General features: G+C 39.4%; 1 protein-coding gene across 2 annotated transcripts in view; it reads right to left on the bottom strand.

The window, feature by feature from the left end:
- Window positions 1-19284, bottom strand: part of MRPS27 (mitochondrial ribosomal protein S27) — an 88473-nt gene that overhangs the window by 6867 nt on the left and 62322 nt on the right. For both annotated transcript variants that reach the window (XM_029942411.1, XM_029942412.1), the window contains exons 5-8: window positions 13134-13248; window positions 8959-9037; window positions 5715-5830; window positions 1775-1877 (exon numbers count right to left, since the gene is read on the bottom strand). In XM_029942411.1, the coding sequence (XP_029798271.1) occupies window positions 1775-1877; window positions 5715-5830; window positions 8959-9037; window positions 13134-13248 (413 nt within the window). The remainder of the gene's footprint in view (window positions 1-1774; window positions 1878-5714; window positions 5831-8958; window positions 9038-13133; window positions 13249-19284) is intronic.

Below are 19284 nucleotides of genomic sequence, written 5' to 3' on the forward strand. Positions count from 1 at the left end.
CCAGGTCTTAAAGCCACCTTATCATTCCTGGAAAGGAGGATTTGGGAGGGCTATAGTAGGGCAGAAATAGACAAAGCTTATCAGGTGACAGCTAATTTTAGACTTTAAGATACTTGGGGCTGGACTGCAGTCACATTCTGGGAAAGCTGCTTCCACTGGGACCCGGTGAGGCCGTGCAGCACATGACGCAGTAGAGCAAAGAGCTTTTCATCTGATGGCCACTGGTCCTGAAGCACCAGGGCCTCTGCGCAAGAGGCAGTGGCAACCACATACATTTCTCAGTCGTGACAACTCCCTGAACAATTCACATAGTGTAACAGTCCTAAATGACCACCTGAAGGCAAAGGCAAAACTAAGCCAATAGTAAAAGGAGACAGCATATAAGAAGAAAACAATTATTTCTTTTATTTAAAAAATTTAAAATAAGTTTTCATTGTTTATTTATTTTTGAGAGACAGAGCATGTGCAAGGGAAGGGCAGAGAGAGAGGGAGACACAGAATCTGAAGCAGGTTCCAGGCTCTAAGCTGTTAGCACAGAGCCCGAACCATGATCTGAGCCAAAGTCAGATGCTTAACCCACCCAGGGGGTCCTAAACATTTTTTAATGTTTATTTATTTTTGAGAAAGAGACAGAGCATCAGTGGGTAAGGAGCAGAGAGGAAGGGAGACACAGAATCCAGAGCAGGCTCCAGGCTCTGAGTTGTCAGCAAAGAGTCCAAAGCAGGGCTTGAACTCACAAACTGCAAAATCATAACCTGAGCTAAAGTTAGACACTTAATCGAGTGAGCCACCCAGGTGCTCCAAGAAAATTTTTAAAAAAGAGTGGTCAATTCTTTTGCTAGTCTGATAGCCAGCTGAGAAACTCTAAAATTCCTCTCCCTACATCAGTCTATATCAGGATCAGCATCAGAGAATGCCACACTGCACTGTGTTGAAGATCAATTTCAAAACTGTTAAAACTCTGATGATTTTCATAAAACAAAGTCAAGAGAAGGTGCCTTCTGAAATGCCTGTCTACTTAAGAGAAAGAATGGAAGAATAATGAAATAATATGCATTTAGCAGGCCTCTGTATATCAGGACACATTTTATGCACGCTTAGATTTGATGTTATTTGTCCTGATTTCATACAATCCAGGTTCTGAGGCTTCATCCGTCTGACCTTTCAATGCAGTTAGGGTATCAAAGTAAAGCAACCAACCCCGCCTGCATGGCACAATCACACTGTGCCAATGAATCTCTGCTTTCTCAACGTGCTCCTAGATGTGCTCTCTGAGCTTCCCTTCCCTCACCTGAAAATGGTACCAAGGATACCAGTTCAACCCTAACTCTTGATTTCTTACCTCCTGGACTTTAGGTCTAAAAGAAATAGAAAGATCTTTGTTAATACTGGGAAATTTACTGGCTGGCTGGTTTTCCCAAAAGAAGGCCAGAACTTTCCATTCTGTATCCCCTTCTCACACTGATTAACACTAAACATAATCCAAAGCCACCAGAACTAGTTTTCACCTTACCAGCGGTAACAGGTTTTAGAACTCTCTTTACTGTCTCTTCAGGCATATGTTCATAACTGTAAGGCTACCAATGTCTATTTTTATGTTTAAAAATGAAAGCTGCAACACATGAATACAATCACACGTATGATATCGTATGAATAAAGCTGTAAGAATAAAATCACCAGTGCACTGAAATCAAATTAAAAATGTATTACAAATTATAAGAATGCATCAGTTCTATCCATGAGGAAGAATATTTGTAAAGATCACTTGGCTTACCAAGAAGTGCATAGCCACACAACTGGGAACTCAACCCCACTGAGTTCTCTTGCTTTAGGCCTGGAAGCAATAGTGATGCACCGAAGTTCCTCTCTTCTTCCCACTGCAACAGAATAAACCAGATCATGGTCCAGCCAAGCAAAGAATTTTATTTTAATGATTTTTAATAGGGAGGGAAAACATATTATCGTAGTAAGTAAAAAAAAGAAAAAAAAGGCAAAATACCAAACCTATAGGTTTGCTATAATCCTAATTTTATAAATAAAAGATATTTATGTTTAATGAATAACAGAGAAAAGAAATACCCTCTATGTTAACAGATTTCTGGGTAGTGAAATTATGAGTAATTTTGGTTTTTTTCTTTATACTTTTCATTATTTTCCATATTTTTGGCAATGAATAAGAGCTCCTTTTGCAATCAGAAAAGCAAAACAAAACAAAACTAAAGCATACACTCGGGAGCAACACTGCCTTGAGACAATCAGTAAGGATTACACATGCTGTCAGCCCAATATGCACCCACACTGCTATGACATGCTGGGGCCAGCTTTTGAATTTTAAACAATTCAGCAATGATAAGACTCCTTCTACTTCAGTGTAAAAATAAATACAACTATTAGGTTGCTTTTAGATAGATTTGTGCCTCTTAAAAATAAATTGTACAATCAGAAATACTTCAGTGCTCATTTCTTTCAACCCAGGGTGCAAAATTACACTTCATTAAAACTGGAGCTTTTTGAGACGTTGGAGGGGAGGTGGAAGAGGGTAAAACTGCAAGCATTGCTGAGCCCGCTGCAGGGCAGCAAGAGCAGAGAAAGGGGCTCGCGTAGGCGCCGGCTGGGAGGACAGCCTTGGCAAGCCCACACAATGAGCGCTGTGATCTTCCTGGTGCCATGTGAGTGCACGGTGCCCAGGGCCCAGTTCAGGGTGCCCTGCGCTGCTCTCTACGGCCAGAGGCGGGGAAGGAAGCTGAGAAAGAATGAGACACACAGGCCAGGTATAAGTGAGGCACCCCAGGTGTTAATGGGCACCCGAGCCTCTTTCCTGGGAACGGCCTTTGTGTACTACAAGTGTAATTTCTTAAGGTTTTTCTCAACCTTTGATAAAAAGCAAAGATCTTGGGAGGAAAAACAAAGCCTCCTCAGGCACTCCTGCAGCACAGATAAGTAAAAGAGCTGGTAATTGAGGACGGGGCATTTCACTTTGAAAAGCAAATCGCCCTAAGGTTTGATTTTCCCCCACATAAAATGCATGAAAAGGAACACAGTGAATAAATGAGCCTTAAATTTTTTTTTCTTTTCTCTAGGGAAAAGCATAATCTATAACATCTAAATGCAATAGGGGTGAAAAGCCAAAATGAGTGGTATCTTTGCTGCTCTAGGAATCGAGCAGGGGTGGCAATGGCAGCTGGCACAGGGACACCTCTGAAGGCATTTTTATTATTTTTTTTAATAGTTTATTGTCAAATTGGTTTCCATATAACACCCAGTGCTTCTCCCCACGAGTGCACCCCACCATGACCATCACCCCCTCCCTTCCTCCCCCTCCCCCTTCAGTCCATGGTTCGTTTTCAGTATTCAGTAGTCTCCCTTGATCTGTGTTTCTCACTCTCCCCAGCAGAAGGCATTTTTAAAAAGATGGATGAAAACCAATAAATGAAAGTCTTACAGATTTTGGGGGGATGATTCCCTAAGAACAATATGACCCCCACTGTTTATATAAGAAGCTATCTATGTGTTAACATAAGAGATCAGGTCTCTCCCAAACCTGTAGCTTCTACTGTATGTACTATTATGGATGAAATCGGGTGCGATCACACTAGGGTCCTCAAGGTTTTCCTACTTGGTGCTTGTGCCTTTCCCATGAATACAAAGCAAACCTCATTCTCCCACTCTCCACTCCCCTTCACTGCGGGGTATTTCAAAGCACTCCCCTATGCTAGCTGTCTCCTTTCTGCCCCTTTAGCTCACTCCATAACTCACTCTAATTTCCTTTCCTGCGGCATTATTCCATGGAAACACAGGTTACAACTGAGTGTCTTTAGGCCACTAAATTCAATGAATTTTTTACAAGTCCTCATCTTACCCTCTCAGAAGCATTCTAAACTGTAAATCACACTCTCTTCCTGTGGTTTTTGTGACCCAGCATGATCCTAATTTCCCTTTTTGCTCTGTGCTTCATCTGCAGAAATTTATACCTATAATGTATAAACTATGTTCCTAGGCCAAATGTTTCCATAAAGATCCCAATTTCGCTCATGAAATCTCTTGATTGTCTCAAAGGCATCTCAAACTGCAACATGTTCACAGCCTAATTAATTATTTAATTCATAAAATCTAGTCTTTTTCTAGCGTTTCCCTTGCAAACATATGACAACCTTTCCATTCAGATACACAAGTCAGAAACAAAGATGATTTCACCAGTATGTTCCTGCCTCCACATATAGTTCCCCCCCATGTAATCTGCCTCCCAAGTACGTTCATTGGCTACTCTTAAGTCCATACCTTCTGGTCCCCAGCTTACCATTACTGCGTGCTGAGACCACCGTGGTAAGTCTCCTAAGTGCTCTGGCAGAAGCCATCATGGCCCACCCACATCACAGGTGATGTAGCTTTCCAAAATACAAATTGGATTTACCCCTTCTTCTTAAAACTTTTCAAATGCCTCTCACTACTTTTAGGATGTACATCATATAGCTTAGCATGAATTATATTCTCCAGCCTTACCTCACCCCATGCCCTTCCTACCATTCTCTGCTGCATCTACATTAAGTGTCTTCTTATCTTTTTCCAGCCGCTTTCTGCTTGCCATGTTTTTTTTTTTTCCTGCCACAGGGCTTTTACACATGTTATTTGCTCTTTTTGGACTATTCTTCCTCTCTTCAACCAGTTAGTCCCTATTCATCTTTCAAGAACTATTTCCTTAAGGAAGCTATTCCTAACCTAAGTTTAGGATACAAAAAAATTCCCTAAAAAGGAGACTTTTCATATAGAGGCTTTTGTAGATCCATTGCGGTTATAAGTTTAAATTTGTGTATTTGTTTTGTTTTGCTTTGAATGCCTGTATTCTTTGACTGGAAGCAGGAAATGTTTGTTTGCCACTGTATAACCAGTACTTGGCAATACATGGAAGGCAGCAATTGCCCAATATAAATGTAACAAATTAATGAATGTGAGCTGGATTCAATGGCCTTTTCAGTTCCTATCCAAACTAGTATTTTCTGGTGTTACATTGGAAGTTGAGGGTAGACTGTAGGGCCAGACTGCCTGGCTTCTCCAGGTGGCTTCAGCACCTACTAGCCAGGTGGCTATTATGTAACATCACTGTGTCCAGTCTGCTCATGTGCAGAGAGTTGTGAGGATTAAATGCATTAATAAATTTAAAACACCAAGAACAGAGCTTGGTGTAAAGTGCGTACTATGTAAATATCAATTATTGTTGTTACTGTTGTTATTCTTAGGGTAACAAGAAACAATGATAAAATAGCCTCATTGAAGAGAGGAAAGTAAAAGTTGGTCTTCTGGACTGACTTAGCGTAACCTTACGAAAACACTGATGCGAACTTAACACACCCAAGCTTGTGGTCAGTTAGATGCCTCATTGCTTCTCTGATATGCAAGTCCCACTATCACTGAGGATCAGTTACCCAGTTCTGTACGTCTGAGGTGCATTCAGCTTGGCTCAAGTTTGAAAACGTGCCTAAGGACTTTCAGTTGAGATTCTTTCAAGTGAAGGGACATCCAGTTCCACACTGTCAAAAGCCAGTCACTAAAATGTATAGACAGAACACTCATTCCTCGTTGTCTGGGGTCTCAGTTGTATGTCAGATGGCTTCTTTCAGATTCCAGTGGCAGCGGTTTCCTCCAGCCACCGCATTCGTACTAAGGAGTCACTGCATGCTTCTAAGGCTCTCAGGACTACTTTATGGTTGATCACTTACACTGAAGTCTGTCTTCTTGGCCAGGCAATGGTATAAAACACAGAGGGACAGAAGCTGGGTGGAAGGTACTTCAAAGGCTTCTTGTAGCATGATCTCAAAAACCACGGATAAAGCATCTGGCAATAAGACCAAGTAAAAATCAGAGGGAATTAGTTTTAGGTAACATCTCCAAATCTATATTTAACTATAATAAACACTCTCAAAAAGTGAGGCACGATAGGGGTGCCTGGATGGCTCAGTCAGTTAAGTGTCTGACTCTACTTCGGCTCAGATCATAATCTCACGGTTCATGGGTTTGGGCCCCACATCAGGCTCGGTGCTGTAGCACCGAGCCTGCTTGGGATTCTCTCTCTGCCTCTTTTTTCTCCCTCCTTCCCCCTCTTCTCTCAAAATTAAATAAATAAATAAATAAATAAATAAATAAATAAAACCTTTTTTTTTTTTAGTAGGGCATGATAGAAAAACAAACAAAGAGCAAAAAATGTGAGCTATGATCCTAGTTCTTCCACAAACGAGATCTTTCCAAGGTCTTTAGCTTCTCTTGTACTTATTATTATATACTAAGTCAAGTGCTCTTGCACAAATGTTTGAGGACAGTGAATAATCTTAATTTCTCTTAACTCCTCAGTATCATCTTCATAATGATATATATACCATTTGTCCCATCTACTTCAAAAGACTGTTGGACAGTCCATCAAGATAGTATATATAAAAAAAATGCCTCATAAACTGTGAAGCAAATTTAAGGTACCATGTCCATCAGCTGGAGGAGCTAAGGGATACAGAAAGGAGACAAATATATTTTCCAGGTCACTCTGACAAGCAAAGCAGAATTTTGTGTTCTGGAACCTGCTCTCTGTTGGGGCAAAAGAAGACAAATGCTAGAGAGGATCCTAAATCCCAGCTATTGTTTTAGAAATAGAAAACTGATGGCTATAAAAGGGATAATCAGCCTCAGTTTAAAAAGGCTTGAAACACTGGAAAGAAAAAGCTCATTCATAAACTATACAGCCTGGACTATAACATACAATATATTTACTTCCACATGAATGCTGATCATAGAAGATCAGACCTTGAGCAATTTTTATTTTCCTTTAAGATTCCACAACATAGATGGAAGCCAAGAAAATCAAGTTTAGACAATTTCATTCCCTTAATATTTGTTGTTAAATTAGAGAATGTTAATATTGGTTTCAAATATGGTGCCAGCACATAACACAGGCACAACACGCGTTTATGACCGACAAAGGTGCTGTGTGAACCAATTTTTACTTATGATCATAATTATAAGAGCTGGCACTGACTTGCAGCTGGTTTTGTACGTGTTGTTATGGCTCCTAATGAGCCCATAAGTAAGAACTTCTGTGCTCCTTTTGCAAACAGGTAAATGAAGACAGACAGACCAGGTAGTCATCTATTAGGTCAACAGCAAATAAAGACCAGGAAGAGATTTAAATCAAACAAACAAAAGCCCTTTTAAAAGAACACAATTTTTAGCTAAAAATCCAGTTAAAAATTTTTTTTCAACTGTTCATTACTGAGTCCAAAATTACACAAGAAAAAGAAATCAAACTTATTTTACCTTACTTATATTCTGCAGTTCATTTAGCTTAGGAGTAAAATTAGACTAGCTTGTGTAATTAACTAACTTCTCCATGTACTTTGTTATTTCCTATTCTATTAGTAATAAAAAGTATATTTTCCTTTATTATTATTATTTGAGAGAGACAGAGAGAGAAGAATGAGAATGAGCAGGGGAGGGGCCAGAGGGAGAATGAGATAAAATCTTAAGCGGGCTCCATGATCACTGTGGCGCCCGATGCAGAGCCCCGTCCCATGACCTGGTGATCATGGCCTGAGCCGAAATTAAGAGTTGGATGCTCAACGAATTGAGCCACCCAGGTGCCCCCAAAGTATAACAGTTTCTAAATCTTTGCCATAAATGATAATATTCTTCATTAAAACCTTATTTTTACAATCTTCAATATTAAATATTTACTCTGCACTTAGGGCAAAAAAGGTCCTTTGACCTTTCTAACATACCCTTTAAAAAGAGAGTGCAGAGAGAAAACTGCTTCTAATAATTTTCCAATGATGTACTATTAAAGGTGAAGTTCATGAAGCATAGATAAGAAACAAGGACAAGCTAACTGTCTTCCACCTGAATTTAGGAAATGCAGATTTGAAACTGAGTAAGAAAAAGACAAGAAGGGATAATTGATATTTCAAAAAATAATATATAGCAAATATTCTTTGGTAGTCAACAACTGCAAGCCGTTTGAGAGAGAAGATAAAGCAGAGACCCAGAGAGAAAGGAGGGAGGTGCTCACACTCAGGGCAGAAAGGTCCAGTCCCCAGCCTGAGCAGCAGGAGAGCCACTGGTGCTGGTGTGCAGGGATGAGGGGTTGGAACCTCAAATAAAAGTGCCCACTAGCCCACATCCACATTCCTGAGGTAGTAACTACCCTAACATAGGCCTGGCTCCCTCGTGGCTTTTCAGTACCAACCCTGAGGATAAAATGGTAGAAGAGAAAAGCTAGTGTGTGTCTTTCCTTCCTCACTGTCAGCACAGCCACGAGCACAAGCATGCTGTAACAGGATGCCCTGTCCCATGGAGACTGGCCGGGGTCCACCTGACTCCTGCGTCGAGGCTGCTGCAATCCCATCTTTTCTTGGACATCCTTGTTGCAGGGGAAGTTGAGTCACTTTGAATTAATTGCACAGGATCAGAGAATTTTGGGGGTAGAGATCTCAGAGATTACTCATCCACTTATTTTATAGATGAGAAAAAAAGCCTGGGGAAGTAAAATGACTCTCCTTCATAGCAAGTATACTGCTCTTTCCAGAAGGTCAACTGATTTTACAGTCTTACATTTCACAAGGAATAACAACTGTGATTTAAATTAAGTTAGCAAATGGTACTAAAAGGACTCAAACTAATAGCTGTATTACCACAATCTTAACCAGCCATGAGAGCTCAGGCAAGGTTTATTGCTTAACTAAGTTCTGTCCTTTGCACAAAGAGACATGAACAAATAAACCTGACAAACTCAGAGGAAAAAAACCTGGATAAGATTGTCCTATCTGGCCAAGTAGTATGGTAAATCAACTATGCATCTCTTTCTGACTAGAAGAGTGATGTAAAAAGATGTCATTACAAAATTTCGAAAGGGAAACTGCCTACGTTGACTTGCCTTTAGGAGCTGAAGCTCCATTATAAATGGACCCGGGTGTGGTTTCTTACCTTTGTAATTTTCTTTCTTTATGAAAGAATCGATCAGTAAATTGAATGTAAAGTTATCTGGAAAAATTCCATATTGGACCTGTAATGGTAATGAAAATAAAAGGAAAATATGAGAAAAATATCCACTTTCACTGTTCATAATATATGCCTATGCATTATTTATGACAAAACCTGCCACCATTAGCTTTCAGGCATTTGACTATCATTTTACAGCATCTGTGACAGTGAAATGAAACCTGTGACTCATGAGGTTTGGTAATTGGAACTTGGTCAGGGTAAGAAAGTTGTGAGTGGGTGTCTGATATAAGACAACTGATATGAGAAAAATAAAGCTCAATTCTAACACCTCATCAAAGCTAAAAACAACAACACAAAACCAAAACAACAACCCTCCCCAACCCTGATATGCCACTGGTTCTGTGATTCTTTTTATTATTTAAAAAAAAATTATGTTTTATTTATTTTTGAGAGCAAAAGAGACAATGCACAAGCAGGGGATGGGGAGAGAGAGAGAGAGAGAGAAGGGAAGACACAGAATCTGAAGCAGGCTCCAGGTTCTGAACCATCAACACAGAGCCTGATGCAGGGCTCAAACTCACAGACTGCAAGATCATGACCTGAGCTGAAGTCAGACACTTAACTGACTGTGTCAAGTACGATTATCACTGCAAAAATGGACTCTCATGAGGAAGTACACATTATCACATTACGCAGCATTAAATGATGCAGTATTATTTTCTGGTCTTTATTTTTTCTCCAACTTTATTGAGCTGTAATTGACATGCAATATCATGCAAGTTTAAGGTGTACAACACGATGATTTAATACATATATACACTGAAAATGGTTATGATTACCACAATAAGGTTAGTTAACACATCCATCATCTCACATAAATACCTCTGTGTGTGTGCGGTGGTGATAACACTTAGGATCTTAGCAACTTCCAACTATACAATATACCACTGACGATTGTTAACTATAGTCGCTATGTTGTACATGAGATCCTCAGAATTTACCTACCTTTTAACTGAAACTTTGTACCCTTTGACTAACATCTCTTCATTTCCCCTATTCCCCAGCCTCTGCAATCTACCATTCTATACTCTATTTCTATGACTTTGGCTTTTTTGATTCTACATATAACTGAGATCTTAGGGTATTTGTCTTTTCCTGACTGACTTACGTCACTTAGCATAATGACCTTAAAGTTCATTCATGTGGTCACAAATGGCAAGATCTCCTTCATTCTGATGGCTGAATAATATTCCATTGCATACATATACACCACATTTTCCTTGTCTATTCATCCATTAGTGGACACTTGGGTTGCTTCTATGGTTGGCTATTGTGAACAACGCCACAGTAAACATGGGGCTGTAGGTATCTCTGAGACGCTATTTTCATTCCCTTTGAGTATATACCCAGAAGTGGGATTGCTGGATCATATGGTAGTTCTTTTTTAAATTTCTTGAGGAATTGCCACACCATCTCCCATAGTGGTTGCACCAGTGCACATTCTCACCAACAGTGTACAAGGGTTCTCTTTTTGATACACCCACACCAGCACTTGCTGTATCTTGTCTTAGACTCTTTTCTAAAGATCTTAGAAATATGCCAACAAAATATTACTAACTGAACTTCTGTTCACAAGGAGTTAAGCATTTGAGAATCTAGACTTCCCAAAATGTGGATTCTTTAGCATCTGCCTAAGAATTTTCTAGGAGTGCTTTAAACAATGCGGATTTTTAGGCCTCAGACTTACAGAATTAGAATCTTGGGGAAAAGGGCAAAGAAACCATAAGTTTTAGTGAGCTTTCTATGTGATTTTCATGCACAATCAAGTATGACTACTAATGATCTAGATTGTGGTTATGTACTTATTTGTTTTAAATTCTTACTTGAGTAGCATTAACTTCTATCCTCCACCCCGCCCCTTTCTGCCTCCACCAACCACCAGAAGCACCTGAGGAATTTTTCCAAATTATTCACAGCCCCTGGGGGAGCCCCTAACTGCCACCCCCCCCATCCCAATTGTGAATCACTGCCAAACTGAGTCACTGTTACAGCAGGCTGTATGGGATGCCTCAGATATGCTGAAATAGAAAAATAGTTTAGAAGCCATTGTTTTAAACACTGGAGTCATGGGAAGTTTCTCTATTTCTCAAAGCAGCCATCCAATTCAGCACTAATCCCCAGGAGGGCAGGGAAAAACCAAAATATTTTAGAATGATAAGTCATTAAAGCTAGAAGGAGCCTTAGATACCAATCAGTTAGTGATTCTCAACCCTGGCTTCAAACAAGAATCAACTTGGGAGCTTTAAATGGGTAACAATGAGGGATGAATAGGCAGAGCACAAAGGATTTTAGGGACAGTGAAACTATATGATGCTATGTGATACTCTAAATATATACTTATCATTATACATTTGTCTCAACCCACAGAATGTACAATACCAAGAGTGAGCCCTAATGTAAACTGTGGCCTCTGGTGATTATGATGTGCCTCTGGTAGGGGATGTGGATAATGGGGGAGGCTGTGCATGTGTGGCGCAGGGAGCATATAGGAAATCTCTGTATCTTCTGCTCAATTTTGCTGTGAACCTAAAGTTGCTCTAAAAAATAAAGTCTATTAAAAAATTTTTTAAGGGGCGCCTGGGTGGCTCAGATGGTTGATCGTCCAGCTTCGGCTTAGATCATGATCTCCCAGTTTGTGGATTTGAGCCCTGCATCAGGCTCTGTCTGTGCTGACAGTTCAGAGCCAGAAGACTGTCTTTGGATTCTGTGTCTCCCTCTCTCTCTGCCCCTCCCCTGCTCACGCTATCGCTCTCTCTCTCTCTCTCTTAAAAAATAAGTAAAACATTTAAAATAAAAATTTTTTAAGACATTAAAAAAGTTAAAGCCTGTGCTCCAGAAATATTAGTTACATTAGAATCTTAAGGGTGGTAAAAAGTATCTTTAATATTTAGAAGTGTCTTGTGTGATTCTAATGGGCAGCCAGGGTTAAGATCACTGATTTAATACAATTAACTTGACTCAGAGTTGAAAAAACTAAGATAAAATTATTTGCTTGAAGTTATGGGCAACTGGTGAAACTTATGAGGTTACAGTCTGGCTCTTCTGACTCCTTGTCCAGTGTTCTTTCCACGAAAAGATTAGAACAGCAGAAAATGAGATAAATTTTTCTGCATTTCTATACCCTTCTTGTTTTGTTTTCATAGAAACCTTCTGAGTATAATCTGTCATTAGACTCTCAACTGATGAGAACAGGATTTGATTCATTTCTTCTTCTGGGGCCAAACAGATTTATCATAAACTTGTTTATCTGCATTATTAAATGATAAACTTGCTGAGGGTAGGAATAGGATATTGCTCATGTTTATAGACAATGCCATACCTAGTGCAATGTCTCACATACAGACTGTCTGCAATGTATATTAAGTGGAACTGGGTCCAAGTCATGGGACCAAAAGGTACTAAAAACAAAAATTTTATACCCTTTTGAGTTCTGACATACAAGGTCCAGTGGCTCTCTAGAGATAAGTTTTCATAGAAATATTGTTAAAATATTTTATGATCAAACTAGAGGTTGAGACTCACCAAAATAACATTCAATAATTTTGCTTATTTTATACTTCATTTCATACTATAAAAGTAAGACTCAACCCTTGGAAAGTAATGTTCAGAAAAACCCTAGTCATAGGAGACTCTGGGACTCGAGGAGAGAAGTCAGGGAATTCAGAAGAAAGACATGTATTGAGTAGCCTAAGAATACTCATCTTTTAAAAATTGTGTAAGATAGTCTGAATATTCTGGAGATCATATTCCAGCAAAGTGGTCATGTCTTTTTCCCTAAACATCACCAAAGGGAACTGGACAAGATATTTATGTCTTAGGGATCAAGAATGAAATGACCATCAGGGCAGAATTCTTGTGACCAAATTTCCTTTTGCTTTTACCTGTCCATTTCCGAGTCATGAGGTGTGGAGAAGCACAGGCTATGGGAACTTTTATATTTAATTGTTGATTAATTTCTATTCAGTTCCATTCTAAAAAGGATCTCTGAGAGCATATAAATATCAAAAGTTATTTCTTGTTCTATTCTTTGCTGTACTGTAGTTGGTGTATCATCTACACTGAGGAAAAGAAGCTACAAATAACAGGAAAATACTCACCTTATTTAGAAGGGTATATAAGGCTTTGTCTTGTGCACCATATTTTAAACACTGCCTAATCCAGGTGTGGATAGTCCAGTCTCTCAGGTACCAACAATTGGGGCTGTGTCGAAATCTAAGTAAGCATAAGAAGAGAGAAAACTGGTCATTAACTCTGAAATATCAATGCCAAAATACGTCCTCCATCAGCAGGTCCTTCTCTTAGGTATTTATAGATGTGTAGTCAGTGTAACCAGAGGTCATAAAAGTCAACAGTCAATAAAAACTTGAGGATAAAACTTGTTAACTATAAAGTATGAAATGGGAAAGGGAAGGCAAAATAATAATAAATAACAAAAGTATTATATAAATTGTATTCCTTATTTAATGCCTCTTGATTCAACAACTTATTTTAAAATAGGAAATTTAGGGGCACCTGGGTGGCTCAGTCACTTAAGCGTCCCAGGTCTTAGTTTCGGTTCAGGTCATGATATCATGGTTCGTGGGATTGAACTCCACATTGGGCTCTGTTCTGACAGCACAGAGCCTGCTTGGGATTCTCTCTCTCTCTGCCCCTCTCCTGCTCAGGTGTGTGCGCACATGCGTGCTCTCTCTCACAATAAATTAACTTAAATTTTAAATATGAGATTTATAAAAAATGATTTGGGAAAGTGCTCTACTAACCATGGCATTATATAAATATGCATTTCATTAGATGAGAGATGTGAGGCTGAAGCTAACATATTTGAAGTTTAAAATAAAACAGGTGAAGCAAAAATGAAGAAAGGAATGGTATAGCAACTCCGGAGGGGTATCAGCTCTGAGTTATATTGGTATTTCTTATGGCACGTAGGACATATTGGGAAACTCTTCCCTGAACCCAAAGAGAACAACAACAACAGGAAAAAAAATTAAGCAAAATTTAACATCCAGGTCATCCAGGATCCATACCCTCGCTGCCTTCTTCAAAGCTCCATTCTAGCTCTTCAGTTTTTGCATCTCCTCGTGCTTCCTGCAGCTCCCCACATGGTTTTAAAAAGCCCAAGCAGCCAAGCTGAGGTGTATATGGGAATGCTATGATACAAACGAACAGAACTTCCAAAGGGACGCCAAGTGCTGCTCCTGCCTCAAGTGTGCATACCCTGGAGACACCTGGGATTGGAGAGACTCGTCCTAGGGGCATCCCTCCCACAGACTGAGGGAGAGGTGAGAGAGGAGACAGGGCCATGAGGAGGGGAGGCGAGAGCTCGGTGGTTCCTTTTATTGTTCATCAGCTTTGATTGGGACTCATCCTCAAACGTCTGTATCATTTATTTATTATTATTTACCTTTAATTACCCAGGAAGCACATCAATCTTTGGGTTGTACAAAACTCAAACTGTTTTCTTAAATAAGAAAGGTAAGACAACAACTTGGAGCGAAAGGATTTTGTGCCATGTATGAGTCAAGAATACAGCTAATACTAGTGTTTTTTAGAAGCTGGTTATTCAATCTACCACCTGCTATTTCCTGCCATCTGCTATGGGGACAGTTTCCTGCTGAACAGGTTCTCTGCCAAAGGAAAAGCTGAGAAAAAGAGAGGAAGTGTGAAGTAGTATTTAATTTAGGATATTTATTAGTGCTCTGGTAAGAAATTTGGCAAAAATAAGATCTGAAGATGTTTTATGATATGGAGTCACCCAGACCTCTCTAGACTTTTGAATACATTTTGCTGGAAATTAGTTTTCACTCTTTCTCTTTAAAAGAGAAAAAGGAGAAAGAATAGATGGGGCACCTGGCTGGCTTCGTCGGGTGCAGCATGCAACTCTTGATCTTGGGGTCATGAGTTCGAGCCCCAAGGGGAAGGTAGTTTACTTAAAAAAATAAATGCAAATATACAGCTATTAAAACATAAAGGCAGAAAAACAGAAGAAATATGCCAAATTGTGTTCAGGATGAGAATGACCTAGCCAGAGAAAGGCATAATAGGTGCCCAAGAGAGTAGATCTAATGAGATGCTCTGCATAGAAATGAAACAAAATATATCTTTTAGTATTTCATGCTTTCTCTCACATTTTAAAGCCAACAGTTAAGCTACTTGAGTTCCTCCCCTTGTTCTTCTGAAAAATCTGAGATTTAAAGCGTAATGGCCAGTTAGAAGTTAATTTTATTTTTTCAAAGAATCAATTGAATAGAAATACTAGGTGTATTGCCTAATAATAAGTCCATTCTCTCCCTTATCCCGGAACAGGACTATTTGCTATGATCTCTTCTCTGAGACCTAGTAATCCAGATACACACCATGTCTATCAAATGTGAAGTGAACTAAGTGAACATATTAAATCAATTTAGAAATAAGAGGGAAACAAATATATATCATGAAATATGCTGTCCAAACTGCAATTCCTGCACTTCCCAGCCAGGCAACATATAAAGTTCATTCTAAGACCACACTGTGTTAAAAAAGAAATTAGCACACACTAGCATACGTGTGTTATCTAGCTGTCTAAAATATAAACAACTCAAAACGTTGAGAGTAAGGTCCAACTCTGGATGGAGAGTTTGAGAAGAATGCCTCAATCAGTGATGTTTCAAGCAGTTCAAACAGATAAACTTGGGCCCTTTTCAGAACTGCCGGTGGTAATATGATAGGCAAATCAAGTCTCTGAAATGGGTACTTGCCTCAAATGATTCTGTGGACTGCTGGACGAGCATTCTCCCTTTCAACTAGGAGAAAGGCAAGAAGAGAACACAACTAACACATTGATTTTCCAATCTGTCTGCAAACAGACTGGCTTTTGTTCTCGCCTGCTCTGACCACCGGCCTGGCAGATTACAGGCGGCCACTGTAGGAGTCCCCTCTGTGCCCCATGCCATCAGCTGTTTGCTCACCTCGACAGAAGCTTTATTATAGTCCAGGCCAACAGGCTGCCAAGCTAGGCAAACCGTGTGAGTGTGGAAAACATAAACAAATGCAATCCCAACAAACCCAACAATGCTTTTGCTCATGAAGGACAGGAACATTCTGAATTTCCATCTTATAAAATTGTAAGTAAACTTACAGCAATTCTAAGGACATGAATATCTCCTGAGGGAAGGAGGAGCACAAGAAGGAGGAGAGAATGAAGGAGTACACTCTCGAGCTCTACTTCCAGTTGTCAGAGGTGGGATCCCAAGGCTGAAGACATTCTTATCCACAGTGCTGAGTAGAGTTTTCAGGGGAAGCCAGAACTTACCTAAAAAGCCAAATCCTAGCCAATCAAATGACAGGAACTGGGAAGCTTCCTCTCCTTACAAGTCAGGCTATATTCAGGGCTGCTCAGGGCATTCGCCTGCACCACTGCTCTTTCAAGATTAATGACACCAGGAAGGAAGCAGAGCAGAATCACAGGCTGCAAAACTGACTTTGGGCAAAAGCCTTTGATACCTTAGAGATTTTTTAGAGGGGAAGAGAGGTTACATCAAAGAAGTCAAGAGTGAAAAAAGCAAAACGCCAGAGACTTAGTGTAATTACAAGAAACACACTTTACTGTGTGTAAAAAAGACACACAGGATTTCCTATTTGTAATCAATATCATCATTTCATTGGAAAAAAAAAAGTGGGAAACAGCCTTTTCTTCCATGGGATTCATGTAACAATTACTGCTGAAGGTAAATGTGGCCATGCTCATCAGCTCTTCCGAACAACAAGGAAAAGTGCTCCTGGCTGGGCAAGGCTCATGCACAGATGCCACAGCCTGGAGCCCAGTGGCTGCACCATTTAGCTGCAGCACTGTCTCTTCCATATGAATGAGCAAGCTTTCCACAACGTTTATCTGATTAGGAGAGCCACCATCCTGAAACATACACATGCAGTTTTCCCTCCTCCTTAGCGAATTCTGTATCCTGTGGCAACAGGCTTTACAGATGGAAACCTGCGCCTTTGAGCTGGGCAGACGTGGAGATGGGTGAGGGGCCAGGGTGAAGAGGGGAATGAAAGAACGCCAAGAAGAAAATACAGCTGGCACCAAAGCCTGTCGTGTAGACTGGGAATCTTATTTGTGAAGTAAAGTGTGTGATTATTAAAAGGTTTGAGCATTTTCCTGAACTAGAACCAAAGAGTGAAAGTGTGTCGTGTGACTATTTAAACCAGAATATGATTCAATCATTGCCACTGACTTTCTCATTCTAAAAGGATAATTACTTTCCTTTGCATCCTTCCGGAAATTCTACTTTCATCAATTGTTAGTTGCCCCCTAAAACCATAAATAGAATCAAATTTTTATGAGATAATTTTCTAATGACTTGTTGTCAAGTATAAACAAAAGAGTAGAATCTACTATAGGAAGTGATAATAAAGGCAGAGAATTATAAATTAAAATTTCTTCCCTGCTTGAGATCCCAGAGTCTTATTCTTACAGAGGAACTTCAGTTAATTTTAACTTTCAGCAAACATGTCCTAAGCATGCTCTAAGAGAGGCACCAGGAATAAAAGTCCGCTCCAAAATGCTCCTCCCTCAAATGGGCACCATTTGGACTTCATTATCTACTTCATGAAGCAGATTTTTTAAATGGTGGGGTTTTTTTTTTTTTTACAGTTTCAATATGTTTTTTTCTTTTTTAAAAGACAGGTTTACAGAGATAGTGTACAAACAGTGAAATTCATACTTTTCAGTGTATAGGTCTATTGAGTTTTGACAAATATGTCCAGTTGTATAATTACACCATAATCAAGATTATCAGAACAGTTCTGCCACCTCTAAAAATTCCTTAACGCTTCCTTTGTCATCCACCTCTCTAGGTTGTGCTGGTCAATTTAAGCAAATTTTATACAGATAATCTCTCAGGTTTCTTTCTACCCCCAGGGTGATTAATTTTATGAGAGGGAAAGTAAATAAGGTAATAAACCTACAATTTCTATCAGTTAGTTTCTAATTCATATCCTGCCAATTTCTAAAAAAAAATTTGAAAAAGTTAAAACTCAGTTTGCATAAGACCTTCTGGTATCCTTGTTTGCCATTCTAAAAAGGGTGATAAGTAAGTGGATTTTTGGTAGAGAATAACACAGGCATAGAATTTTGCAAATGTGAAGTGCTAAATAAATGCAGCATAATAACACATTTTTTGAAGTGAAGATGGATAAGAGAGGGACTCGTTAGATATCAAAGTCAAAGTCTAAATTTGTTACACTCAGGGCTTAAAAATGTGTTTTACCTGGAAACACACTGGTATAACATATGAGAAAGTATGAAAATACTCAATTTTCTACGAGTCCTATCATGGAATAGGAAGAAAGCAATGATAAAGCGGGATATTATGGTCCCCATTTATTACCTCTTTCTGTTCTCTCTGACCTGGCTGTTGTTTTGCCAGATCGACCTTTTTCAATCCAGGAAACATATTTTGTATTCATGAAGTAAGTATTTATCAAATAGCTACCCTGTGCCAGGTAATCCATATTCTATCCCTGTTGGTCTATTCAATTTCCTTGAGCTCCAGTCTTGAAGATAACATCTCTCCCTTTCTGATACAGAGAGAACACTTGAGAGAAAGAAAAACAAAGCAGAGGTAGTCTGCTGTTCTTTCTCTCAAGGTATATAATATAAAGGTAAGAAGCCAGCCAGAATGAAGCAAACGGTCTTTGTCTGAAGCCTAGAACTCCCTTTTTCTCAGCCTCCAAAAGGGGATGCATGTGGATGACAGGGGAGGATTATTTGAGGGAGAATGGGAGAAGAAAAAAATACAGTGATTGCTGGGGTGCTTTCTTGTTTGTGACTGTTCTAAAAGCAGAAAACAGCTGTCTTTGTGGCCAACAACTGACATGTCAGTGAAACTATACCCAGAAGCACGTGGTGAGGCTCCTCAGCAACTTTAAATCTGGACACACAGGTTAGCTTCACACCTGAGATACAGGCACTAGAGGGCAAGGTGAGCCTAAAGGGAAGGGCAGGAAGTTAAGAAAAACTGGATCTTGGAAACAGTCCCATTTATGGAAGCACATAAAGTTGAGGGAACTGGCTTGGTTTAGGCAGAGATAATGGAAATATTTTTGGTTTTTGGTAGGAAATCTATGAGCAATAGATGAGCCAGTTTCAAAAAGAAGCAAACACTGCCTGATATCTTCTATAGTCTGGCTAGAGCTTCAGAAAAATTTCTGCAAAATCATGAATAATATGATGACTAAGAGAGGAAAATCACATATATTTATTAATCA

Source organism: Suricata suricatta, chromosome 6, assembly GCF_006229205.1.
Source record: "Suricata suricatta isolate VVHF042 chromosome 6, meerkat_22Aug2017_6uvM2_HiC, whole genome shotgun sequence".
Classification (NCBI taxonomy): Eukaryota; Metazoa; Chordata; class Mammalia; order Carnivora; family Herpestidae; genus Suricata; species Suricata suricatta.